The following is a 27,903-nucleotide window of genomic DNA, read 5'->3' as shown; positions in this document are numbered from 1 at the left end:
TTGAAAGTGTTTATAAAAATTTTTAAGCATCAAGCTCAATCGGTTGTATTGGTTTCGAAAGTACATGGAGTGTTTGCCAATTTTCACTTTTTTAAATTTTATGATTGGCGGTCATTTAATCTTGCCAGACCATCAAAAATACTAAAAATGCAGAAAATACTGGGAATGTTAGAATACTGGGAGCAGGTGTACTTATGCCGTGAGCAGGTGCCACAATAATAGTGCTGCAAATTGGGCAGTTTTCCATAAATTTGGCTTTTTTAAAGACGCAGCTAAAATTTTAGCATTTATAAAATTTATGTGTTGATGAGAATTTGTTATTTTAAACCAGTGAATCTGTTACAATATTACTGCATTTTTCATATCGTTTTGTATCAGAGATATCGATATTTTAGTTTGCACAACCACATCGATGACAGCAACGTTGTTATCGATATTTTGCGACTCTCGTTTTTGAGTCAAGTTGGCAACGCTGGCAAACAGCAAAGAATTTTGTTTTTGTTTTCTCGTTGAATCTACGTTGTGCTGGTCGCTCGTGCGTCAATATATTTTTTTTCTCTGATTAATTCAAAATTAATACAATAAAAATTCGACTGTGCAAAGTTGATGAATAAGAATGTTGAAAGTGAAAAAAATGCAATAAATTTAAGATTAGCGATTGTTTTTTAGTACAAGTGTCAGTGAAATAAAAAAAAAATACGCCCCAAAATTGTGAAGTTTGATTTCAAACCTGCCCAAATTAATCGAGTTTCTATGATAACCAGCAACATCTTCATATACGTCCCAGATTAATAATAATTTAACGTGAAAATTTTCCATTTGACCGATTCGGCTGCTGCTTTTCTATAAAATTCTTGCAAAACAAAAGTAAGTACATACTTCAAAGTATACACAAAAATGCAGTTGTGTGGGTTTTTGGCGTCTCCTCTCTCTCGCTCTCACTGTGTGTATGCGTGTGGGCTTGTATGTGCAAATATGGAACAATAACAACAACGAAAAGAAGAAAAGAGGCAGGTAGATATAACCAGAGACCGCAGACAGACTACTACTACTCAAGGGCAGCTAGAAATTATTGTTGGATGTCCATTACTAACTGCAGGTGTGTCCCTGCCACTAATTATGTAGCCGCACTTTGATTTCGTCCTTGTCTGCTTCCTACTACTCCTACTTTATGTAATTGCCACAAAAAACCCTTTGTATTTGAATGAGTGAAAAATCGATAAATCAGCGCCGCTGCAGCTGCATGTGTGTGTGTGTTGGCCAAACATATGCATATGTATGTATGCGTAGGGACTCGTAATTTTTTTTTTGTACGCAAAATGAGTGAAGCCGGAGTTTAGCTCTCTCTTGCTTAGCCGCATACAACAAATAACTATGAATACTGTTACGTATTTAATCGGTTCTCTTTCGCACTCTCTCTGCATTGTCCTCTCTCTCTCCCTTGGTCTTTCTGTGTCGTACTCTCTCCTTCGCTCTTATTGTCAGAGACTACACAAATAAGAAAAATCAATAACAGAATGAAGGAAAAACAGCAGCGAAAGCGAAAAGTCAGTCATCTAATGCCAAAAGCAAACATTGAAATATGTTATTAACCCAATTTGCATATGGGTAGATGGAAAAGTATCAAACAAAAAAGTGCATAAATCAACAGCAACAGGAAATTCCCTAGAAGAGTGAAGACTAAGTTAATGAAAGTGTGAGTCATATGTATATTTTTCAAAACGACTGCCAAATTTTTTTTGCTTGTTTTTTTTTTTTATATTTAGTTTTGAAATTTAATCAATTTATCAAACATTTTGCGGCAATGACGCAGCTCGTCTAAGAATAGGAACCTCCATTGGCGAAACCAGTCATTAAGCTTCTAACCCACAAATGGCCAAAATATTAGACAGCTGTAAGAGATTACAGAGAATATACCAAATAAAGCCATTATACACTTTTCTTAGTTCTTGCTTGGCCAATCCAAAATCCTTCTTTGCGGTCAATTTACCTTAAAGTATACACTGACTTTTGCGGGCAACTGTTTAATTCTTATCCTTATCTTTTACGACAATGACGACTGCGACTGGAGGGCAGCAGAGAACCAGTAGCAAAACGAAAAGCCAGCTGGAATCACATAAGACAATTAGACCCTTTGATAGACCGGCCAAAACTGAATTCAACGAATTTTCCTAGATTATCATATACGAAATTTGTTTGGCTAAATGGAAAAAAGGCAGACTAAAATTCGATGTTTTGGTCATTGTTTTAAATAATTGTTTAATGTGAAAATTGTCTTAATGTTAGTTTTTTTTTTTTTTTGTTATCAATACTCATTCTTGTTTTTCGTTGGAAAAATCAATATATGATCAATCACATTTAATGGCATGTGGGATTTTCTTTTAAATCGTGGCCCCCTTATCGAGCTTATAAACATAAAAATTGACCCAAAAAACAAAGAAATGTAAGCAATGTAAATTTAACTCTAAGCAAGTCAAGTAATGACGTCCATTTGACGATTTAAAATGATAGCGGGCAGGGGCATTAGGGCAAACGACGTCTTCTGTCTTGTCTTGGCCAACTTGCCGTGTATGTGAACCCAAAGCTTAAATGCCAAAGACATTAAGAGTAAAATAAAATATATATGTACATAAATATTATAGTGAAGAAGATGAAAATGCGGAAGAGCCACCACCAAACCACCAGCTGACACTTGACTGACTCCGCGAGCAGAAATTTCATTTGTTAACTTTTCCTAACACCCGTTTTGTAAAATTTCACTTGAGTTTGAATGATGAAGATGAATCTGAAAATGCATCAAAGAAAAAAATGGTTTAGGGAATTTTGGGATTATTTTGAAGGAAAATCTGTCTTTTTAGTTAAAATATTATATTTAGGAGGGAATCTAAATGTTATTCTCTGTTTCCTCTCTTTAAGGATGCGCCACTACCAGTTAGTTTCGAAACTCTTTAGCTTTTTTCCCTATTTTTACTCTTCTGGGTAAAAAATAAAAGTCTTCATGATAAAGACGGTGTCGGTGGTGAAAGAAAGAGAGAGAGAAAGGGAGAAAGAGTGAAGTGATCGATCCAAAATCAGATACTACTGCCATAAATAAATAAATAAAAGAAAACAGAAAGATAGATAGAAAGAGATACAATCATGTTGCAAATCAATTATATATACTCTCATATAAAAATATCTATATGTATGTTTATAAATGTATATACATATATTAAAGCGCGCAGTGAAATAAAATTGTTTAGAGATTAGTTCTGGGTGTGGCCCCCCACCCCAAGGCGACTTTGTCGACGTTTCGGTTTGGCGGGTGTGAACAATTAGCCAGGTTTTCATTGCGTTGTCCCCCCGCGAGAAATTGATCTTCTCCACCATCACCACACCGTTTCCAATCTCCTCCTCTACTGCTCTTCTCTAAAATTTGTATACATTTGGCTTTTGGCAAAATTGTCACGCAACGCATCACGTTCCGTTGTTTGTCTCGCCCCTGGCCTCCCTCTTTTGAATGCCAATGAGGCCAGGGCTTACGCTATTTCTGATTACGTTTACATTGTGGCATTTTAAGCACCCTTTACTCTCCCCTTAGACGGGAGGAGCATCTGTATAATTTCCTTGTCAAATGTTTTGTCCCTCATTTCCACATGTGCCCAACGCATCAATCAAAATAGCTACCAATTGACTCGACCAAATAATTCACACTTACATATATCTATGTATTTCGAAATGTTACTTAATAACTTTGATTTTTGTTTAGAATAATTGACCAATTGCCCCACAATCGATCCTTTCTGAATTGCGAAGATTCGAATGTCAGATATAGTTGAGAAACCCATTAAAACATGTTCTTTGAAGTATTCTAATCCGTTTAGTCCCAACAAATGGACAAACATCGTTAAGAAGCTTATATAGGCCGAAAAAAAACCGATTCGATATGATCACAGTCAGCTGTTTCGCATTTAAGAGCAACAAATTTAACGAAACTAATTATATAAATGAATTAATTATTAGAATTAAATAGAATTACCCAAACACAAAACAGAGAAACAGATGCAGTGACAAATAAATGACGCCATCCATCCCATTGCCCATCGCCAAATCTACGAGGGAGGAGTGGAGCAAAATGGGGAAAAAAAACCCTAGCTTAGAAATAGAAATAAATGTAATATTACCCAACGGCAATGTTTAAAACCAACAACAACCACTACAGTCCTACACTCAAAAGTAACAAAAACAAAAGCAAAAGTCAATGAACTCAACTCTACCACTCATTCACTCAATTGCTGGGGCTCTCTGACTGACTGACTGACTGACTATATATTGCGCGGCTCAGTGGCCAATTTTTGTTTTCAGCTGGCTTTCAATTTAATTTCAGTTAAACGAAGCGTTGAATTGAAAGCAAGCCCCAGAGTAGTAGTAGAAGTGGATCGGTATAGACTCCATGTCCATGTTCATGTCCATGTCTATAATTTGCTAATCACATTTGGCAAATTATGTTGTAAGCTGCCTTCGCCGCCGCGTTCACAATTGTACAATAACAATGATGATAATAATAATAAAAAGGCGGCACAAGCAGATACACCGCTTTGGGGCAATTCCCCCTCCCCTATCACACCGAACGCTTAAAGTTGACAAAAAGTTGACAAATTTCCATGTCCAAATGATGCATGATGGGGTAAAATTTAATGAAAAGAAAGCTGACAGAAACTATCACCTGAGCTAAACTGAACTGAACAGACCCAAATCAGTGTGTGTGTGTGTCGTTGTCTGTGGCGAGGAGAGTGAAACTATCAACATACATACATGGGCGGGGCTTCAAAAAGATTGTGGGATAATGCCATCAATTCGCAGACAATTGCAAAAAGAAAATGATACGGCTAACAGTACTTCAAACAAAACGCCAACGCTTCATCAAATGACCAAATCCGAATCGGGGGAGAAGGCAATAATGATTAAATGACCAAGAAAAAAAAAGCCAAACACACACAAAACAGACATTTCTGTGTCGTCGTCGTCGTCCGTTTGGAGAGAAATGTATTAATTGGGAGTATCTTTTTATTGATGACCATACAACCGACCGATCACTCGACCACCCGCCAAAGCAACAACACATAGATTGATTTTGTTTGTTTTTTTGGGACATTGACCAGCATCAGCAGAGTAAAGTCAACTGAAATTTGATTAGCTTGGGATATACATACATATATATAGAAATTTTTTGATCATTAGGTGCGCCTGCTGAAATGTAGATAAGTTGTACCTTAGCCATAACTTGGGTATCATTTTGTATTTTATTTTGAAGAAATATTTGTGTGAAAACTAGTTGTCATTATTTGCTATTTGGAAAGTTAATTACGAACCACTTTGCCAAAATGGCAACTAGATCTGCACCAAGAAACACAAATCATTCATTTTTTCATTCAAAGGCGTCTGACATAAAGGAAAACTTGACATTGGAATGGTTATGGGGTAATTTTATTGCCTCTTTAAAGGGGAATTTTGGCAAAGAACGAAAAAGATTACTTTTAATTATTATTTTTGATTTTTTTTTTTAAGATTTTTAAGTATTGTTTATCTACTATTGAAGATTTATTGATCCTAATTAAAGTAATCGAAAAAAAGTGCAATATAATAATTACCATGTAATTTGTTTACAATTGCTGTGAAAAACTATTACTTAAAAACCATGCGATTGTCGGGATTAATATTCCCTTTCATTAGAAAAACTGCTTGTCGTATGCGTGATGCATTACGCATACGACAAGTTGTTCCGATTTGCACTTTTTTTTAAATTTTGTTTCTTGTTTGATCTCTTGGTATTCTATAATGGAATAATTGCACTTAATTGGCAAAACCCTAATTGATTTTGGCCAAGTTTGGTTGAACGAAAAAACCCAAACCAAGAAAAAATAAGTTGAAAATGTAATCAAGAACATAAAATAAAAGTAATAAAGCAAAATAACGAATAAAAATAAATTGAATGCACTTCCAAAATAAAATTGTGTGAATTTGAGATAAGATATTCGCATGATTGCTCTTGAGTATGGAGATAATGGTCTGAGTCTTAGCAACTATTTAATTTAGTTTAGTTAATTCATGAAAAGTCTAAACAAACGAGGATGAACTCATCGTGGAAAGCAAAAGTAGGAAACCAAAAGGAATATACCCATAATGACAAAGGGTATAACAAATTATGAATGCAAATTATAAATTACAATTTTACATAAAGAGGAGAGTAGGGGAGAGAGAGACAAACAAATATCTTAGCCAATTATAATACAAGTTGTCTATATGTAGTTAGTGCCATTTTTTTTGCGCAACAAAAGTTTATTAACATTTTACACAGAAACAGCAATAATAATAATAAAAATAATAACCTTAAGAGTTATTTATGTTAATGTAAATTGTTTGTGTGTGTGTGTGTGTGTATGTTTTGAGTCTGTGTGTGTGTGTGTATTAGTACTTGGAGTTAAATAATGATGACTCCTCGCAAAAGTGAAAAGCAAGATTAAACAAATGCAAGCAAAAACAATGTTTTCTATGTCAATCCATATTAGGCCACGCCCATTGTCTATTGAAATTTTCTTTTTTGTCATCATTTTGTTCTTTCTATAATTTATTACACTTGCCTATTGTGTTCTGCCTGGGTCATAATTAACAATTTCTAAAGTACAAACAAAATGAATAGTCAGAGTTTCCAAACTAACAATTGATTTCTATATCTATGAACTGTGATTTGCTATTTAGGTGGACATTTAGATGTGCGATTAATTTTAAATTTTATGCAAAACCAAGTTGAGATAGTTAATCTTAAAGTTGAAAAACTTATCTGCACTTTCACTGATCTCTTTAATATATTGTCGTCAAAGTCTGTCCAAGAAATAAGAGAAAGAGAGAGAGAGAGAGATGTTCCTTAACTGCAAAAGGAAAATACAGAGACAGAGAGAGAAAAAATTGTATGAGTCACAGGGCGAATGCTTTTTGTAGCAACTGTTGCCGCTTATCTGCGCATTTGCATCTATGTTGGTATGGTGGCTACCACCCTGCATATGTGTGTGTGTGTAACTAAACTACAACTATTTTTACAACAACAACAACAGAAAAAAACCATACCCCATAACTTTAATCACAAACAATGGAAAATTTACAATATGGAAAGTTCGAGCTAGCAAACTGACAGCGGAGGCGGTGGGGGGAAGAGGGAGGCGGCGGGAGTTGGAGTTTCAATTTGAATTTCGTTTGAAAGAGTGTACATACAGATATATATACATATATGACGGGCTCTGATCCCCCGATACACATCCGAACATCCGCACATTGGGGTGCTAAAGAGAAGTAGAAGAAGAGGCAAAAAAAAAAGCAGCAGACAAAAGCAAAACAATAGCCACAAAAAAAACTTGCTGCCTGCCACTGCGCTCTAATAATTATTATATTTTATACACTACACACACAAATACATATATATATCCAAGTATATTATATATATATGTACATATGTATGTACATATACCTATACATTTGTATGTATAGAGCAGTTTGGACATTGACTTTTGTTTCTGGTTTTCGCTTGGCATCGACGTTTTGCCAATACAACACCACATTAAGACAAAAATATCTTTAATCTCTACCTCGTTTCTCCCTTTGCCTGCCCTAACACGTTTGATTAATCGTTTATTTGACTAGCTATCTCTTTACACCCTGTCCCCTTGCCTCCCCAAATATCATATGTGGGTAGATTACTAAAGTCACCAACCCTTCAACTAAGCAACATGATCTATGGAGTATGTATCTAGAGATTCTCATTAAAGAAATGAAATAAAAATACTTTAAGATCAATATTATGGCAAAAGAACTTTTTCGCAGGGGGAAGGGGATTGCCACAACTAACATATCAATTATAAAAAAAAAAACGACAACTTTAGGATAAGGACAACATAAGGATACCAAAAAAATCAACAAAAAACGCTCACCTTAGGGTATTTCAAAGCATTGCCTTTAGCCATAAAACATAAATCCGTCTGTAAATATTTTGGCAAATGAACAAAAATGAGTCAATGAAACAATTTCTGTATATAAAAACCTTTTATTAGTTATATTTGTAAATGAAATTTATCTAGATTAACTTAGTCTCAATGCTATTTATTTATATTCTGCCAATTGCAGATTGCACTCGGTGAGTGCAACGTGTTTTTTTGCTTTTTCCGTTTTTCTTGACAATATTTTAGACATATTTTGGCGCCTGCCAATGTCTGACGCCTCGAGGTCGTTTAAATTTAATGTATTACATTTTATTCTCTCTGAAAAATCAAAAAAAGAATACATCAACAAAAGCGGTAATAAAAGCCAAAGCAAGCAAAAAAGAAATCTCGAACTTTTGGGTTGTCATTTGTTGGTTGTTTATTTGCCCGTCTTCTTAACTCTGAGGTTACATATATTCGTTTTGACCACACGTTTTAAGTTGTAGTTTAGCTTCTTTTTTGGCACGTATATGAATCAAGCAAGGGTATAAAAACTTCGTGTTTACAAAAAGTTAGTCGAACCGTGTCTTGATCTAGGCTAAATTTACATATCAAAAAACAAAATTTTATGTGTCAATTCTTTGACATTAAAAACTCTTGACACAACAAACAACTACAACAACAGCAACAATAACCACAAATGCTTCATCAATGGAAATATACTATTCAACTGTAAATGGAATTGTGTTTCGATTTGGATTTGGATACAACTTATGCCAAATGCTGATGTCAGCAAAAGGTGCTATACCCTTACTTAGCGACGGGATGGAGGGAATATTTTATTTTATTCTAGACAACTTTGAAAATTATTGGCATAAACTTGTATAAAACAAAACGAGACTCCTTCTGTAAGCTGAAAATCAAAAAAGTTATAAATAGAAAACCTTTATTAGTCCGATTATTCGAAAGTTTATTAACAAAGACACATAAACTTATTGATTTATATCGGATTATTTCCACTGATAATCAGTTTTTACTGTATTACTACATTTTTTTTTTTTTTTTTAAAGACGACAACCTCTCCAGTAGCGTGACGAAAAGAGCAAGAGTACGATTCCAACATCGTTTATATACATATGTATATATTTATATATAATCGTATGTAGATGTAATAGTCTGGAGGAACTGTAAGGGTTAATAAACTTTTGAATTGCTTCCGAGATCTTTGTTTAATTCACACATTGTGAAATACATTTTCTCTTGGGAATCGCTTTACATTAACAAAGAAAATTTTCAATGTCAGGGCTATGCGTATTTCATGGATATTAAATTGTAAGATGTAATAATTTAAGTCGGTATGGTTTTATTTCATAGCTTTTATAGACAATAATTACCAATTCAATTGAAATGCTCGATTTTTTTAATGTTTTAAGCTTTTTTAACGATCTATCGATATTTGGAAAGTTTCTGCTCGTGCTCTTATTCTTATTATACATAGTTGTAAATAAGTTATTGTGATCTCATCACTCTTGTCCATGTTAATCGAAATGAGACAATAATCATACTCATACTATCTCAATTGCTTGCACTGACTGCACTCTCCCACATATATAGCTCTGTCTGGTGCCCTCCCTCTCACTCTCTCTCTCTCTCTCAGGCAGTTGGGGTGGCGCTGCTCTCTATGGTTTTTGGGGGGCTGGCTGGCTCCTGGCTGTGCCTCTCCTTCCTCTGTCAGTCAGTATGTGTTTGTGTGTGCGTGTGTGCACATTATCTGTGTGCTGTGCTTACTGTTTTTGTTTTGTATTATTTTTCTCGCTGAAGAAATATCGTCAATAATAATTCTGTACGCTACGCATGAATCTAATATATAATCTTCTTGTCGATTAGTGCCACGCTTTGTGTCTCACTCCCTCTCTCTCTCTCTCTCTCACTTTAATTGTTTAGTTTCTATAGACCCACAGACATACATATGTATACAAATACATAAACAACTCTCTTGTTTCCATCCAAAATTCGCTAGAAAGCAGACACAAAACAAAAAACACGAAATTGAAACACGGGCGCTGAAATTTGATTAGCAGCTATCAAAATACACCAAGAAATAAATGATAATAATAAAAAAAAACCAGAGGGCCGGGGCTAACTTTGACCGCGTCAAAGTTTGTATACCCTTGCAACTTTTTTGGTAACTCTTTCCTTACCTATTAGCCATCAATGTGGAAGAACGTTTTATCTAAAAAGGCTTATGTTTGCGAAAGAATGGCCTACAATCATAGGAAATAACGAAGATATTGATCAAAGTCACTGTTTTCCACCGATCGTTCCTATGGGAGCTATATGATATAGTCACCCGATCTTTATCAAATTCGGCACAGTCATTAACATATATATTAAATTAAGAAATGTTTAATTTAAAAGCAATCGCGTTAAAAGTAACGAAGTTATTTACAAAAGTCACTGTTTTCGACCAATCGTTCCTATGGGAGATATATGATATTGTCACCCGATCTTGATCAAATTTGGCATAGTCGCTTATAGGCGTAGTAAACTCTCTAATATTAAGTTTCACGACAATAGCTCAGAAAATAACGAAGTTATTGAGAAAGTCACTGTTCGTGACTTGGCCGTTTGTATGGGAGCTATATGATATAGTCACCCGATCTTGATCAAATTTGGCATAGTCGCTTATAGGCGTAGTAAACTCTCTAATATTAAGTTTCACGATAATAGCATAGAAAATAACGAAGTTATTGAGAAAAGTCACTGTTCGTGACTTTGGGGTTTGTATGGGAGCTATATAATATAGTGGTCCGATCCGGCTGAATCCGAGATATACAACGCCTGCAGTATATACAAGCCTACGTGCAAAATTTCAGCTCTGTAGCTCTTACGGTCTAGGAGGAGTTTGCGTTGATCCAGACGGACGGACGGACGGACGGACGGACATGGCTAGTTGAACTCGTCTCGTCGTGCTGATCAAGAATATATATACTTTGTATGGTCGGAGATGCTTCGTTCTATGCGTTGCACACTTCTGACCAAAATTAATATACCCTTTTTGCAAGGGTATAAAAAACCAAACATTGCTGTTGGCTGGCAATTTAATCAGCAGTCTAAATTTCCAAATGTTGGCAATAATTTGTCACACAAGTTTAATAATAAAATTGAAATAGTTTTTAAACTTAATAACTTCCGCAAATTCTCTTATTATTATGGTCAGAAAATATTTTAAACTTGATTTCATTCAGCTACATACACATATGCAAATCAATATTTTTTTTTATTGTAATATTGTGCAGTAATGGAATATATTGTAAATACAATCATATTTGTAAACAATTTGTGTATATATGCTGACATTTCAATACCCTTTTGTGTGTTTTCTTCACAGAGTTATATGATATTACGGCATTCAATTTCAAAGTATTAACAAAAATTTTAAGACAAACAACAAATTGATGATTCAGCTTAGCTTAATGCATAAAAGTTGTCGCCTTGTCGTATATTGCCAGCTTTGGAAGTGTATAAAAAAAAGTATGTGGGCCGTAACTCATCGCATACCAAGCACAATTGGATTCCACATACGAAGAAAGAGAGTGATAGAGAGGGGGAGACACAGAGAGGGGCAAGAACAGCTGAGCTTATGTTTTTACAGTTGGTTTGGTCTTAACTTTTGGGCCGCTTGAGTTGAGTCGAATGAGTTAGTGGTGGGTGGGGTTCTGGGGACAGGGCAGGGGTGCTGCTCCTCAGTTGACTGAGACGCGAGGGCGTCTGCGCGACTTGGTTTCATTTTTTTCGGTTGCGTGTCATTTGATTTCAAGGGCGGTCAACATACACACACACACACACACACACGTACACACAATTTGATGCCCGATGATTGAGTTACAAAGGTGTCATATAGAAAAAAAACCGTGTAAAAGAATCAACAAACGAGGGGTACTACAAACATTTGCGGTTTTCTTATAACTTCATTCAAATCTGTTTATAAATATCATTCTTTACGTATTATTTTCAAGTTTTATATGGAAATATGCTATAAAAGAAAATATATATGTTATGTAGTCATGTTAAAGCTTGGGAAAATGTTATTCATAAGATTCGTGGCACGACCAAGCCTAGTCCTTTTTATTTAGAATTTTTGTATTTATTTATAAGTTCTTTTTCTAAACTTTCATCGTTTTGATTAAGCCTTGAGTCGTTTGTCGTGCAAACCTATGTTAGCTGTCGATTGCCAGCTGTGCGGCAAAGTTTCTTAACTAAGGTCATCGAATTCGAGATACCCTTTAGCAATAGATTACCAACAATCTCTCTGTGCATTTAGAAGAGAGGTGAGTGCTTGTTAGCAGTTTTAAAAATCACCTTTTAGCCTAATTAAGAGTATGTGGTTTAAAGTGTTTGGTGGTTTTTTTTTTTTTTTTAGTTCTGAAAAATTTGTGGCTTTTATATTTAAAGTGTACAGGGTATATAAACTCTTGCCACATCAATGTTCCCCCATTTTATTGTTAATTATGAATGAAGCACAAGTCTATCGGCAATTATATCATCCATTTGCATGATGTGGTGATTCGCAATGGTTGGATACATTCATATATGTATACACAAACATTCAAACATACACATGTACATATTGTGTTCGTTATTCATTTCCTTGGTTCGTTGGTTATGAGCAAAGGTCAAGCTAAAGTCAATGCCAGTTCCAGTTTCATACCAAGTCTGTAACTTGCTAATTAAGACTGCATTATTGTACATAGTAGTAGTCGCGTCAATCATAATCATATGTACATTTACTCACTTACATACATTTTGGTTCCGCCTGATCGATATCGATTCGAAAATATCTCAGCAGATTGTTAAAGAAACTCCAACTTAAATTAACTTGGCTCTTGCTGATTTCTCTTCACCTTTAAATAAAATGTTCAATGATTTATTATTACACACGTTTTTCTAGATTATATATTCATACAAACACAAAGTTAATAACTTTATACTTATTATAAAAAGCATTTAGAAATGTTAGTATATACGGTAGAAGAAAGATGGGTATCACGATATCGGTGCTCTTAACATGCAAATCACCTATATGTAACGGATCTTTCAGTTGATTGTAGTGAAGGTCATCATCATACCCGCATACCCTGCCCCTAAACTTAACCTAACCAGCTTTCAGCTAATTGAGTTGAGTTGTGGGTGGTAAGGGTGAGGGTGAGGAAGCCTTCAGATCTGTATCGGAAATGTGTTGTGTTAACATTTGCACAAGGACCCTAAGATCCCCGCCCTTGATTGCACCCTTTTATTGTTTTACTCTTTTGCTGCACGCAAAGTTGTTACTGACTTTTTTTTCATTCGTGATTACTGAACCCTGAACTGGGTAAGGGTATAGAAGGATATAGAAAACAACAATTCCCATAATAAAAGTACTTGCATTAACAATTACACCTCTGTACGCACCAGGACGGAGTGATAGATGTAAGGACACTTAATATATAATTATATATAAATAGAATTGTACATTTTCCCTAAGGATTCCATAACGTATCTACCTTGAGTTCTTAAGTTGAGCAGTTCAGTTAATGCCAATTTGACTGAAGACGCAAAGATCGTTGAACCTTTCTTTAGAGTGCATTTTTCCATAAATACACCAATCACTATGATGTTGATTATTATTATTATATACCTCTATACATGTTTGTTTTGATACCATGTAAATTATTGACAACAAAGAGAATGGGTATATTAAAGTTGTCCAAGTTTTCGAAGATACCTATCTTTAAAACCAAATTAATTAAATTATGGATATCTGTTGGACTAACTATCTATTTCGATCATGATGATTATCCTGTGTCATTGACATGGCTTTTCATGGAGAGGGTATTTAGTTATCGGATCTTTAGACAGCTATGTATCTATCATTGCTGTTTCCCCTTGATTTAAGTTTTTCTTGTTTGCAACTGGTTTTTGTTATTATTATTATTTTGTTGTTGTTGTTGCTGGATTGGAGTGGTCTCTATAGTTTGGCCATTGGTATTCAATGCACGTTGCAGTCGTAGTCATTCAACTGTCTTCGACAAACAGATACACTCCTGTACCACATAAGTATATAAAAATGGTGAGGGGGAATAATTATTGATCTTAGATCTAAAAGTGGTTGGGTATACTATATGTAGATACGTTCTATATGTACGCCTACACTTCCTTTCGATTATTTTCAATTTCTATTGTGTCAGTCAGTATGTTTTATTTTTGGTTTTGTTCCGTAATCGAGAGACAAGCATTATGTCGTCGACGTCGACGTCAACGTCAACCTTAACGTCAACTTGTTGTTGATGCCCATATTTGGCAACAAAATTCAAATGATCTGATGATGATTTTATCGATCGTTTTTTATAACTTACATTTATACCTATACACGTACACACACTTTGTGTGTTTGTGTGTGTGTGTGTGTGTGTATAAATCTTCTGACCATGCATTACTCATTTTGTTTGTTTAAATTATATATTATATTCATATTAGCATATTATATATGCAAACAATATAATATTAAAAATTTCTTTATCTATAAACATTATTTTATGTTTGTTTATATAATTGAATATACTTTCAAATGACTAGAATTGAGAGAAATAGGCAATATAATTTTTGATCTCACAAATTTCCCACATGGAAATCCTTTTTACCATAACCATAACGTAAACGCACTGTGTGAGGGCTTTAGTGATAATAACTTTAATATAAATATAAATACTAATATTAAATATTCTTTCCCACTTGACATGAATTGTCTCTTCAGGGGAAAGGGGAAGGAATATCTGATTTCAATTTAACCTTTTATAAAAGTATTTATTGCAATTCACATAACTTTGAATGAACTTAAAGTTGAGTTTGTCGGCAATATATTTATGTGCAAACAGAGACGCCTCTTTAAGGTTGTTGTCTTGGCTTTTAGGTGACAAATTTGCCCCGTCCGCCAGTCCCGTCCATCTGTCGGCACTCCTCAGCATATTATTTCCATTTCCCTCCGTATTTAATTTCAAACAAAGCAGCGCGCTAAACAATTTTACCATTTGCATTGCACTTGCCTTGTCGCTACTGCCATGTATATTTCCGAGATAACAAATTGAAATTGAAATTCTATACATTTGTTTATTTTTCCTGCTGCCTTTGGAAGAACACACACACACACCAAAGAGGAAGCGTCGTAGCCTTTAGTTAGAAGGGTCAAGCGAAATTGCTGCGGTTTATGAATAGGTGTGGTGGGTGGGTGGATGAGTGGTGCGCTGTGTGTGGTTGGGCGTTTTCTATTAATGATTGGGATATGGGTTCTGGCACAGTTTGTTTTTGTTTCAGTAGTAGGTAGCCGGATTAGCGTCAACTGTCCGTTCTGTTCCGCTAATTGGTGTTTAGTCATTAGGTTAAATTGAAAAAAAAAAAAACAATAGTAATTATTTTACGTAAATTTCATCCATTTTACCCGTAAGTGTGAGGATGTATTGACAAAGTGTAGCTTAAAAAAAAGCATGAGAGGTCTTAATACATGGATTACCTGCTAAATTGTAGTCCTTATTGATTGCTATCCTTCAGGGAACTCGGATTAAAAGACTTCTTTACTAAAAAAAAACATAGCAATGAAAGTGAAAGTGTTTAATTAAGGACCATCAACTGCATAAAGGACATTCAATTAAACCTCCAGGAAGCACATATTTCAATAATGAAATTTGATCGAAATCTTTTAATTCAATGTCAATGCAATGCCTGATAATTTAGACAGAATATGTAAACTTAGTAACGCTCTCAAGCAACTTATTAACATGACTTTTTGTGTAAAGGATTTACGATTTAATTACAAACTGATTAATTTGTTTTTGCCTCTGTGTGTGTGTGTGTGTGTGTGTGTGTGTGTGTAATGATTTAAAAATGAGTTTCGTGGGGGTTGAGTCAACTTTAGTTTTAAAAAATAATACTTACCTGAGAAAAAAAAACATACAATACTTGTATGAAATTATTACAAATTAAGTATAAACATTTATAAAAAAAAAAAACAACAACAAAAATGCATTTAATAATTGCACACTGAATTAATTCATGCATGTAATAATAATTAATTTTTTATTGTTGTTATTTTGTATTTTTACAGATAAATTGTGCAACAAGAATAACAACAACAACAACAACTAAACCAAACTGAACTGACGAAAAGGCAACCAATTGGCACAATTGGCAATAAATCAGCAAAGTTGAGACTGTGTGAACTTTGAGAAGAAAACAAAAAAGAAACACAGAAATCGTTACCGAAACTAAGAGAAAGAGAGGGAAACACGATAAACGAACTTAACGAAACGCAAAGGAAGGAACACACGGCATGGGAATAGCAGAGGACGAGGCAGCTGTGTAGTACATCATTAGCAAAGGAAGGGAAAAGACGAGACTATTTGGTATAGATTTTGCTTATCTATTTTTGTCAGACACATAGAAGGCAAGACGAGAGGAGGGAAGTGTGGCAACATCAAGTGGTGGCCATGTAGGCAGAGCCAATCCAACTCCCAACCCCCTAGTCTAAGGCAGACGATCGAAAACCAAAGTCTACACTTCTTCTTCTTGTCATCCAAGTGGTGCCCACTTGTGTCAAGTCACTTGGTATTCAGTCATCGAAGCAGAACCAGAAACAGAAACTAGCAAACAGAAACAGCAACAGAGGCAGACCGGAAAAGTGTCGAGTCGAGTCGATGAGTTGAGTTGAGGCAGCGGCGGCAGCAGCTCTGGTTATTGGAGACTTTTGGTGGCTAAGCACCTTACCCCACCTGCCCTTCCCTCACCAGTCGGTTAGCCAGTCAGTGTCAGCACAATGGATGCCTCACCCACTTCGCCAGCATCGGCAGCTCCTGCGTCATACACTGGAAGGTCGTTGGACCAGCAGGTAGATGCGGCAGTCTCGCCAAACCACTCGAACTACTCGAATCTCACCAATACCAGTAATAGCAGTGATGGGAGCAGCAGTAAAAGCAGCACAAATACCAGCAGTGCTAGCAGTCCGGGCAGCTCTTCGGTCTCATCAATTCCTCAATATAGTGAAGATATACAAAGAACAACAAATGCTGCAGTGCATCAAAATCAACATCATCAGCAGCAGCGGAGTCAGCAAACCGGCTCTGGGTCGGGATCCGGCTCAGGTTCGAGCTCTGGTTCTACAAAAACCTGTGAACTGGATGTTGGTGAAGAGGAGCGAGATACCTTTTCGCCCATAGCCAGTCCAAGTGGACATCGAACACAGGCATCAGCTGTAGCAAATTCTTTGGCCTCTGACAATGGTAGTGTGGACAATAAAGCTTATGACTATGATGATGGCTTGGGTAGTAGCAGCAGTAGATTGCAGCAGCAACAGCAGCAACAACAACAACAGCAGCAGCCACCATCAAAAGAGGAGAAGCAGCGACAAAATGAGGAAATAGTGTGCATGGAAACGTCGACAGTATCAACAGAGACTGGTTCTTGGGAATCGGTATATCCGGGGGCTACTATAGAAGCTACACCACCAACGCTACCACCTAAGGAGGCGGCTAAGCCGGATGAACCACTCCTCTTTAAGGGGCTAAGTGATAAAATTCTATTGCGTGATTTGGAGAATCGAGATCAGCCCTTGTCGACATCTGGAACAAGTGCTTGTTTTATAGATGCCTCCTCATTGCGTGACGAGGATGAAGTGTTGTCTTTGCCTAGTCTAAAGGCAGAAACTACAGATACAGCAGCTGAAGATGAAGAGGAGCAGGCGGAGGCGGAAGTGGGAATAGCAGCAGAAGAAGAAGATCCTTCACCCACCCAACAATTGGAACAATTTCACAAGGCATTTGCCAAATGCAAAGCTGTGACGCAGGAACGTCCCATAAATCCAATAAATAATGAATCCCTCGACGCTGCTGACTCATCTGCATCCGAGCATGAGCAAGAACGTCGACCCACTGCTATGCCAGTGCCCTATAGCTTCCAACATAATGCTCAGCACTTTAGTGTGCATCCACTGGGCAGTAGTCCCAAATTTGCCACCCATCATCATCAACACCAGCATCACCAGCAACAGCAGGCAACATCAGCGCAGCATGGCCATCCTGATCTCAGCTATACCACCGACTATTCCTCGAGTAGCCCGGCTCCCAGTTTGGTATGGTCAGAGCAGAGTCAGGGCCGGCATGCGCATGTCCCATCTTCCGCTTCGGCTTCGGCATCTGCATCCACTCCACACAATTCCATGGTACACATTGAGCACACTTCGGTGAGCAATAACAGCTCCATACACAGAGATTACATTCTATCCTCATCATTGTCCCATCATCGTGACTCTGGTGCGTATTGCAGTGATGCCACTGACTCGCCATTGCCTCTGCCGCGAACACCCAAGAGATCTTCCAAATTTGATGAGGCCAATCCGATAGTGTCGGGTGGTGCCTCCATCGAAGATTTCCAGCAGAAGCAATGCGAGAGTCCAAGTATCAAGCGACGCACCGATAGCTGTCCCATAGTTTCGGGTGGTTTCGTATCGCTTGACTTTGCACCCACTCGACCGTTGCAAGATGACGATGACGATGATGATCTCAACGAGAATCACCATGCCTATGATGACGATGATGCCGAATTAGCTGGTGTGGAGCTAAGGGTAAAGTCGTCGCATCAGCAGCATCAATTGCGTAAGCAAGCACCCGGCATAGCATCTTGGGTGGTGGACATGAGCGATTGTCGTCCGGAAAGACGTCGCAGCACAAGTAGCACTACATCCAGTTTTCGCGAACGATCCGACTCGAATAGTTCACACAAGAGTGGCTGTGGCTTCTATGTCTCCTTGGATTCCATGGACCGTAAGCCCAGTAACGAAACTCAACCACCTCAACCACCTTCAGCTCCCGCAGCAGCAGCTGCAGCACATCTAAGCAAATCGTATACGGGACCCAAATCCGCGGGATTCTTCGTAAATCTATCACAGAGTGAAGGGGATGAAGGCCGAAGGGAATCTAACAATAGATCGGCAACAGCAATAGCCAAAAAGGATGAGAAACCCCAGGAGCAGAAAAATATCTTCAGCATGTTTATTGACATTGGGGAACCCAAATCCGCACGTATTAATGGACGCAAAGAGCCCTTCAGTTTGGCTCAGCGTTTGTCCAACTCATTGAGTACAACGTCATCGGGAACACCAAGACGCGGCGATGATGTCATGAAATCCAGTGCCAGCTCAACAGAGACTCTTATGGCCAAGAGTTCAACCCAACTGGCCCCCAGTGGTGGTCCTGGTGTTGGAGGCGAAAGCAAATCTTTGGACCTATATAGATCCAAAAACGAGGAGCAGGAACAACCCCACAACAAGTTGGCATTGAAACACAGGCAACCGATGAAAAATGACAAATTGGGTAAGATTTTGTTCAGTTCAGTTTCATTTGTATTTCACAGAGTCTACACTTCAGTTTTTTTAGTTTTCTCTCATTAACAAAAATTTCTTTAGTATTTTCTCAGAAAATTGTATTTATTATACGATTATATTTTGCTCATTTTTCTAGTTATGCGGTGGTGCGAAAATATGACGATCGAGAAAGAAGAACAACACCTGGAGCCCAATAAGCGTCACAGTTGGGGCAGCAATGCCCTGAATGCACAGGCTAGCGGAGATTGCCCGAAGAATGATTGCAAACGTTCAATTAGTTTGACTGCGAATGTAGCCACCAATGGAGAATCATCGTCAAATGGCGGCGGTCTAATGAGCATCATTGATAAATTGCCAATTATATCGAAGGCCTCTTCCTTTTCCATAGATAGTTCGATTTCGCCCTACGATGAATATAGCGGTGGTTCTAATGCAGCTCTAAGCAGTTGCTCGGATGAGGAGCAACAACAACAGCAGCAGCAGACGGCGGCAACGACAGCAGCAGCCCATCACAAGAAACGGCGTCGTGATGTCCAATTGAATGAGACATATGATAAAAGTAGCAGCATGGCCTCTGTAACCGAGGGTATACTTTCCAAGGATGCTTCACCGGCATCCAATACGGAAACCGATGATCTCACCTTTCAGCAGGACGAACAATTGGCTCAACAGCAGGCTGATATCCAGCAACCAGTTGCGTCTCTTCAATTGAGCAGCAGTTCGAATCGCATGGAAACCATTATCGAAGCAAAAGAGACCTGGTCACCCAAGAAGCAGCAGCAGCAACAGCAACAGCAGCAGCAATTACCCCTAACCAATGGCCATACCATGGAAACGCTACATGCGACAATTGAGAAACAGAAACAACTGCTAGAGACAGTCATTGAGAATGCCGAGCAACAACAGGCGCCTTCAAGCTTTGTCAAGTTATCCGATATGGATAAACCGATGGCCAAGCATGATCTTCAGTCGCCGGATTCGATGAGCAAGAGTGTGGGCGGCAGTGGTAATAACCAGCGCAGCTCACAGCTGGGTCAGCGTTTCTACAGAGATGAGAATAGGCCACGACCCCTCTCCTGGGCTATGACTCGATCCACGGGTAATAGTTTCCATAACTTTACCAATTCGGTGGATAATCTACGCAGTTTGTCACGTCTCTTTCCCAATTTTACCAAAGAGTTCTCGAACTCGTTGCCCAACGATATGGCCTCGGAGCAGCAACAACAGCAGGTGGATTATATTCAAACCGATCTAAGTGCTGACTCCAGTCTGGCATCAAGTTTCAGTAGATCTGGCATGGATGAATCTTCCATTAGTTGTCGGCAGCCGCGTCGTTTAGGTGAGGATTTGCTGAAGATGTTTCTGCAAGAGATTGCCACCGATATGCTAGTGGAAGTGCATGGTCGTCGCATTCGTGCCCATAAATGCATACTGAGATCGCGTTGCCAATACTTTGCCGCCATGTTAGCGGGTCATGGAGCCCAGAGTGTGGTCTCTCTACAGGGCTACTCCTATGCGGCGGTTCATTTTGCTCTGTGCCACATTTATTCTGGTGCTTCCCATCCGCCGGATGGCATAAGTCTCATGGAATTGGCTGCTCTGGCTGATCTTCTGGGACTCGAGGGACTCAAGGAGGTCACTTCTCATGCCCTCAAGACCAACTACTGCCACAATTTCCATAAACCCTGCTCGGGCTGTATCGATGGCATTCTGCAGGTGCTGCCAGTGGCTCTAAATCATGCTTTAGATGATCTCTATCGGAAATGTCTACGTTGGACTTGTCGCCATTATCTCAAGGTGTGGCCAACACGACAATTTGCTCAGCTGCCGCCAGACATTCTTGGCCGATGTCGTCAACAGATAGTGGCCTATTTGGTAACAAACTATTACCTATTATCCACACACATTATGCTTAACTATGATGCTTTTGTTTCTTTTGTAGACATCGGAAACGGTGCTGGACACAGTGCTCGATTGTGATCATCTGTTGGCTCAATTGTCGGCCTATCGCTGGGGTCATGTGTGCGAGCAATTGGTCCGAGATATTATGGATGCAGCCTATAATTATGTAGGCGACCATTTTGCAAGTCTCATAGCCAGCGATGCCTTTCTATCGCTCGGACACGATCGCAGCCGTCATATACCACGTTTGGAGTCAATTCTACTGCAGACGGCTTCAGCTTTAACAGCCGAACAGGCTTGTCGCAGCTATCAACGGGTCACCCGTTTGAATACTGTCCTTCAGGCAAAGCTCATCCAGATGCCGGTTAATTTGGGAGAGCTATCAAAAGAGTTGCAGGGCTTGCAAGAAGAACAGCTGGACTGGAAGCCCGAGTATATACGTTTGGTCAGCGCCCTGGTATATGCTGTCGAACAGTGTCTAATCCGCCAGTGCTCACGAGCCATGCGTGTGACAGCATGGCAACGCATGGACTTGGAGTTACGCAAAAAAATACAAAATCTAGCGAGGCTGACCGAGCCACTCGATCTCAAACGCAATGCGGCAAGCAGCAAACCGGTGGGCAAGGCATTCTCATTTGGCGGCAGTACTAGAAGTCAGGAGCTGGTACAAATTAAATTGGCCATACAAGCGCAATCAAAGCGGGTGCAATCCCAGGAAACCCATGTCTACAAGGCAACCCAGACGCAACACGAAGTGGCCAATCATCATGTGCAGACAGCTGAACGCGGTGTGCAGGCGCAAGCCCATCATGACTTAAAGGAGGGTAGCAGTAAGTCCATGAATATTAATGTACATAATTTACAAGATCGCCTTATAATGTTCTATTGTTTCTCTTTAGGCAAGCTACAAAAGTCTAATTCACGTGCCTATGTGCCACAGCGTGCCAGCTCGCAGGTTGCATCCGAACGGCATAGCCTGAATTTGCATCGGCGCAGTCAGTCCGAAGCACCACCAGTTGCCCAAAAGAAACAACAGTCTACTACTGTTGCTTCATCGGTAGTTACCAAGAATACAGTGCAAACAAAGACCACTGCTCCTGCGACGGCGACGACGGGAACCAAATCGGCGACGTCGACGACATCGACTCATGGCGAAGTTCGCGCACGTTACTTGGAGCCGCGTAAACCTCGTGCTCCTGTTGCGAATGGAAATGGCACAGGACCAGTTCGTAGTGTCTGGTCCTCATCCAATATACCAGCCACGAATGGTGGCAGAAAGCCTCAGGCCAAAAATTTACACATCTCATCTAGCGATAGCTCAAGAAACTCCAGCCCAGCGGCGGCTAGGCGTATGCATAATGGAAATTCATCAACTACCCGATTGGGCAACAAGTCCAGCAATCTCTCCATGGACAGTCTTTCTCAATCGCATTCGCCAACGAGGCGAGCTAAAAGCAGTACGCGATCTACGAATGTTAAATACTCATCCGACATGAATGTGGACTCGCTTCCAGAGAGCATGAAGAGTTCGGTCATTACCAACAAGACGATCTCACACGAATCCCTAACGGGCAGTGGCAAAATGTCACATCCTGGCCAGCAGCAGCATATCAATGGCCATCACCAACAGCAAAACGGAGGAGGAGCAGTAATGATGACTAAACTGAAGCCAACTCAGCGCACCACAACGGTGGGCAATAGATCAACTCGGCAGCTAAAACAACAGCACAATGCGGCCACAAATGCCTCAAACGGCTCCAGCCCCAGTTCGGTGCACACAACCAAATCAACCACTAGTCGGCTTTCCTCCGTCAGCAGTACTCTATCCACACGTGAGCTCTTCAAACAGCGTTCGATATCGGTGCCAGCGGGAGGAGCTGATGCTCCTGGAGGTGCAAATAAAGGACGCCATAGCTTCCTTTCGGCCAAGTCTCGTGAAATCCTAGCCAAGCGAGCCGAGAAAAATAAACTGCAGCAGCAACAACAACAACAACAGCAGCACTCGCAGGGTGCCATCACTCATAGTTCTGGCGATGATCGCGGTTCTCAGCAGCATCTTCGCACCTCGACTGGCCCACTGCGATCTTCCTCACATTCCGCTGTCACCACACTACTGCAGCAACAGAATCTGCGAAATAGCCTGCCCTCAAGTATACCCACTCGTCGACCGAATACCCTGCATTTGAAAAGGACCACAGCAAATAATTTTAATGGCGCTGTCGGTACCATATACAGGGTATCAGGACCCCAGGTAATCAAGCAAAAGCTAGATCAATTAGTTACTGCCCAAATAATGGCAAGCCCGCCACCGACCATTCAACAGCGAGTTGAATCCAAATTGGAAAGGTCAAGTACATTTTGCAAAGATAGCGCCGATTTGGATATAAGTGAACTGCAGATTGTCGAGTAAATAAATAGCGAGAGTGAGTGGTAAGTGGTGAGTTGGCGATAATTTGGATGGAGAGCATCCTCTGTATTTTGGTAGTCGGCTCTGATATGTGCTGTCTATGCCAGGTTGTATGAAATACGACCTAATGTTAACCAGCCCAACCCAATCCAACCCAACCCAATTTAAAACCGAATACGTCCCATATGGCAACACTAGTCAATAAAGGAAAATCATTTAAATAATAATAATAATAAACTGAAGAAAAACAGAACAAAAGAAATCCAAAACGCCCACTAACTATATACTTACATATACAATATAATACAACAAAAAAAGAAAGTTATTCCCAAAATATAATTATTGTAATGAGTTTAGAATCTATATATATATATATATATATAAATATATATATATTTACAACTACAACCTACATATATATATATATATATATATATATATATATATATATATATATATATATATATTTATATGTATATTGTACTAGCAAAGCGAAGCAATGTCAAAACAGAAAGTGGAAAGAGAAAACAAACGAAACGAAACAACTTTTAGTGATATTATTTAGAGTGCGCTTTATGTTTATGTTTAATGCTTATACATACATATATCCTGTGTCTACATACATATAAACAAAACAACAAACAAGTGCTTATAATCCAAATTGTCTACTCAAAGTATAAAACATGCATACCTATTTGTGTGAGCAACTAAAGGCAGCAGAGAACCAAAATGTACATAGACTTACCTATACACATTGTCCTCGATTCGGATTTATAATTCGTATTATATAGACTAGTTAAGTTGAAGATTGTTCTAAATGAGACATGAAATGAAAATAACATCCACATGAATGATGATTTTTTAAAATTATAAAACCCAAGAAAGCACTGAAATTGAGAAGATCCAACCGAATGACTTATAAGACAAATTATTATTATGCTTTACGCGCTTAGCCAGCAGCTGCATTTAAAAACTAATGAACAGCAAAATGTCAAATAATTAGTCTTCTCGCTCTCTCCTCTGCTTCCACTGTTAAATATGAATGAAAGAAAAGAACAACTTTTTAAATAACGAATACCCTGTTTTTCTCCCTCATGTATCATTTTCATGAAATCTTTAATGGCTTATTACTTTAACACAAAAAAAAAGTTGCGTTGTTTTTATTATTATATTTTTTCTATTTTTTTTTTTAATATTTGATAATATTTTATTTATCTTTTAGTTATTTGATATTTTATATGATACAACAAAAGAAAAAAAAAAAAAACGAAATGGAATAGAATACAAAATTATATGAATGAAATTTTGTAAGCCACCAAACCGGCATTGATAATTATGAAGAATTATGCAGTGCAAGAGCAGTAATAATAAATGTGTGTATTTATTAAAAGTTACTTGGCGACCGAATGAATTGATTATTTCTTTTTTTTATAAATTAATGTCTATGTATGTGTACATATTATTAGGCCTATATATGTTATGTCTATGAGATGGTGTTATAGCTCTCTACCACGTGGGGTTTGGCGTTTTTAAGGATAAGGCCCATTCGTTGAATACATTCCGACAATGTATGACGACGCATTCGTTGCTGCAGTACTCATCCTCCCAGTCTGGGTTAATTATGGCTGGTTTATTACATTGCTCACGCGTACATTTGGTTACACTTGCCGCTTCTGAGAGCAATGGTATCTGTTCAGGCGGCTGAGGAGGAGCTATAACAGCCAATTGTTGTTGGTCTTGTTGTTGTTGGTGGTGTTGTTGTTGTTGTTGCAGCTGATGGTGGTCTTGTTGTGTTTGATGATGATGTTGTAACTGTTCCCCTCCACTGACAATCACTGATTCGGCAGGCATTGAAACTGAAACTGGCGTTGTCGACTCAGTTGTGACCATGGTTGTAGAAGTGTTCTCTGGCTTTGTTGTTTCCGATAAGTGCTGTTGGTAATCGCGCATTAAACGCAAATATTCTCGCTTCTCTAGCTCATGTCGTTGATTGTATATTGACTTTTGGGACACATCCAGGGCATCCCACATATTCTGAGCAATAAGCGTGATTTCCTCAAATGAGCTGTTTGGGTTCTGTTGTTTGATAGCCGTCACAGTATCGCGAAAGAAAAGTGCAAAAGGAGCCATTGGCTTCGGTGGCGTCTGTATATTTGCAGTAGCCCCTTGGACAACTGAATCTGTAGGCAGATGTGGCAATATCTGCTGCTGCGGCTGTGCCGCCTGTTGCTGAGTCATCATTGCGTGGTTGTGGTGCTGCTGTTGCCCACCATTATATGTGTCATAGTCCATGTCATCGTCATCATTTAACGTGGAATGATCCAGGCTAAGCATTCTTCGAGACTACAACGAAAAACAAACAAAGGAAAAAAAGGCAGAAAGGGATGGGTGATTAGTTTAGCTTTTTTATTATTGCCTAACAAATATAGACTTATGCTCACTAGTAACTTCTTCATCTGGACAAGAACTAAAAGCGATATTATTATAATTTAAATCACAGTATAAGCAACTAAACTAATTTGCTCAGTGGGCGCCGCCAAGCGCAGCTACATGTGCTCTGCACCCATAAGGGGGAGAGATGCAGAGGCATATGTGGTAACGACAACGACGTTGCGTCGACCCGCCGTAGTACATATGTATGTATGTACATATTGTTCTATGTACGTATATATGTACATATACGTGTTGTTTGTTGATAAGCGGCTAAAGCGTTGCCTGTGCTTTTGTATTCGTATCGATAACCCCTACTATGCCGGCTCTCTAGATGGAGCTGGGGACCATGTGTACGTTTTTTTGGGTGTATATATACATAAATAGTTGAGCATGTATGTGTTCTGTTGTATTGTATGTGCGTCCAGCTGGGCAAGAATATAAAAACAGCCCATGGGTAATGATGACGATGATGAGCACAGGGGATTTCGATTCCAATCAGTTCTGCCTCGTGCTCATTATAAAAACATTATGGCCATCGATGCTCCGATTTTGCCAATTAATCCAAGTGCTCAGCTGGAAAAACTGTCCCCGACCACCTCCACCACCACCAATTAGTCAATTTGTAGCCTCTACAGAATTCTCTTCCAGCGGTGGACTTACAGCTAGGTTCGATGGCAGCGATTCCGTTGGCATTTCATTCATCTCGAACACTTCGTCCCCGAACGAGGGAGTGTGAAATTGATCCATGGCCACCGTCTACAGAACTCTTTAACAAGTCTAAAGATTTAATTTGGCGTAAATTATTATAGAGTATTTGATTAAATATTATATTTTAATACACAGATTTACTTCTGGTATTTTTTCTATAGTGTGACCAGCTGCCAGTAGCGGCAAAAGGACAAATGAAGCGTTTTTCAGCACCGTTTGTGAACTGTGTTCAATTTGCATGTGACCGTTACATTAGGTAAAAACCTAAATTCGAAAATTGATGAATTAAAATAATGTAGTCGAAATAGAAGATCGGTTACGAAATATTAAATTAAAATAGATTGAACACGATTACGTGCAGATTTGCTCTTGGAATCTCAGAAAATCGTTATCTAGCAGGCTTTTGTTTTTAAATACAGAAAATCTAAAAAATTAACACAAACATACACTTTATTTAGTATATAAAAAACTCTTTGGCTCATAATAATGAACAGTTGTACTAAATTTAAAGTCTCCAAGCTGTTGTCAAACTGGGCCCAGCATGTTGATCGGCTGAAAAGTACCAGCAAGGAAACTAATAATGGTGGGTCATCAAAATTTACTGATGATGTAAATAAATATTCCACAGATGATTTGAATATGAATTGCTTTGCCTGTGGCGCCAATGCAAAATATATGGAGTATTTATTTTCAAAATGGATACAAGATGAAACTTCTGTTCACGTGGTAAGCAGTAAAGAACAATTTTTTCCCAATTTGCTGGGCATTTTACCGATTTTCTTGTAGTCGTGGCACAAATACTTTGCAGGCCTTTCCCCTAAGAGCAATGAAGAAGATAATCGGGCTAAAGCAATTCCTGGAGCTCTATCAGATCTTTTTAAACTGGAGGAAGACAAAAAATAACACTCATCCCACATGACTTTACATTCTGCAAAAAATGCGATCTTCGAAGATTTAAGGGAAAAGGTTAAGGTTCATAAAATTGTTGCGAAAAGAAATCAAATAAAATTTAGAAACAATTAATTGTTTACATTAATTTTTATTCAGTTATTCGGTGTTATGAAAACGCAATAGCATTTTTGTTAAATTAGAATTTT

The 27,903-nt window shown here is 38.5% G+C and overlaps 2 protein-coding genes and 1 long non-coding RNA gene across 4 annotated transcripts; 2 read left to right on the top strand and 1 right to left on the bottom strand.

Annotated features, from left to right (window-relative positions):
• The first annotated feature begins 485 nt into the window (after positions 1-485).
• Positions 486-23,934, top strand: LOC137573693 (pneumococcal serine-rich repeat protein). Its single transcript, XM_068285688.1, has 5 exons — positions 486-867; positions 16,087-19,345; positions 19,493-21,231; positions 21,299-22,088; positions 22,158-23,934. Exons 2-5 carry the CDS (start codon positions 16,795-16,797, stop codon positions 23,666-23,668), a joined length of 6,591 nt encoding a protein of 2,196 aa, XP_068141789.1. The 5' UTR covers positions 486-867; positions 16,087-16,794; the 3' UTR covers positions 23,669-23,934.
• A 911-nt stretch (positions 23,935-24,845) lies between these two features.
• LOC137573787 (TOX high mobility group box family member 4-B) lies at positions 24,846-26,977 on the bottom strand. Of its 2 annotated transcripts, none has more exons than XM_068285822.1 (2): positions 26,759-26,977; positions 24,846-26,008 (listed from the first exon to the last, which is right to left on the bottom strand). In XM_068285822.1, exons 1-2 carry the CDS (start codon positions 26,843-26,845, stop codon positions 25,172-25,174), a joined length of 924 nt encoding a protein of 307 aa, XP_068141923.1. In that variant the 5' UTR covers positions 26,846-26,977; the 3' UTR covers positions 24,846-25,171. The 2 variants fall into 2 exon arrangements, with proteins under 2 accessions (XP_068141923.1, XP_068141924.1); XM_068285823.1 differs by lacking the exon at positions 26,759-26,977 and adding an exon at positions 26,107-26,230.
• A 236-nt stretch (positions 26,978-27,213) lies between these two features.
• On the top strand, positions 27,214-27,842 carry LOC137574301 (uncharacterized). The gene is made up of 2 exons (XR_011031971.1): positions 27,214-27,532; positions 27,593-27,842. It is a non-coding gene; the product is annotated as an uncharacterized lncRNA (long non-coding RNA).
• Positions 27,843-27,903: the final 61 nt, after the last annotated feature.

Source organism: Drosophila tropicalis, unplaced genomic scaffold, assembly GCF_018151085.1.
Source record: "Drosophila tropicalis isolate 14030-0801.00 unplaced genomic scaffold, ASM1815108v1 contig_443, whole genome shotgun sequence".
Lineage (NCBI taxonomy): Eukaryota > Metazoa > Arthropoda > Insecta > Diptera > Drosophilidae > Drosophila > Drosophila tropicalis.
The sequence above is the reverse complement of the archived record's forward strand: the minus strand, read 5'-3'. Positions and strand labels throughout refer to the sequence as shown.

Coding starts and splice junctions, on each gene's coding strand:
- LOC137573693 (XM_068285688.1), top strand. CDS start 16,795: ATGGATGCCTCACCCACTTCGCCAGCATCGGCAGCTCCTGCGTCATAC. Junction 21,232..21,298: donor AACAGATAGTGGCCTATTTG/GTAACAAACTAT, acceptor TTTCTTTTGTAG/ACATCGGAAACGGTGCTGGA. Junction 22,089..22,157: donor TGACTTAAAGGAGGGTAGCA/GTAAGTCCATGA, acceptor GTTTCTCTTTAG/GCAAGCTACAAAAGTCTAAT.
- LOC137573787 (XM_068285822.1), bottom strand. CDS start 26,845: ATGGATCAATTTCACACTCCCTCGTTCGGGGACGAAGTGTTCGAGATG. Junction 26,009..26,758: donor CGCTGCCATCGAACCTAGCT/GTAAGTCCACCG, acceptor TTTTCGTTGTAG/TCTCGAAGAATGCTTAGCCT.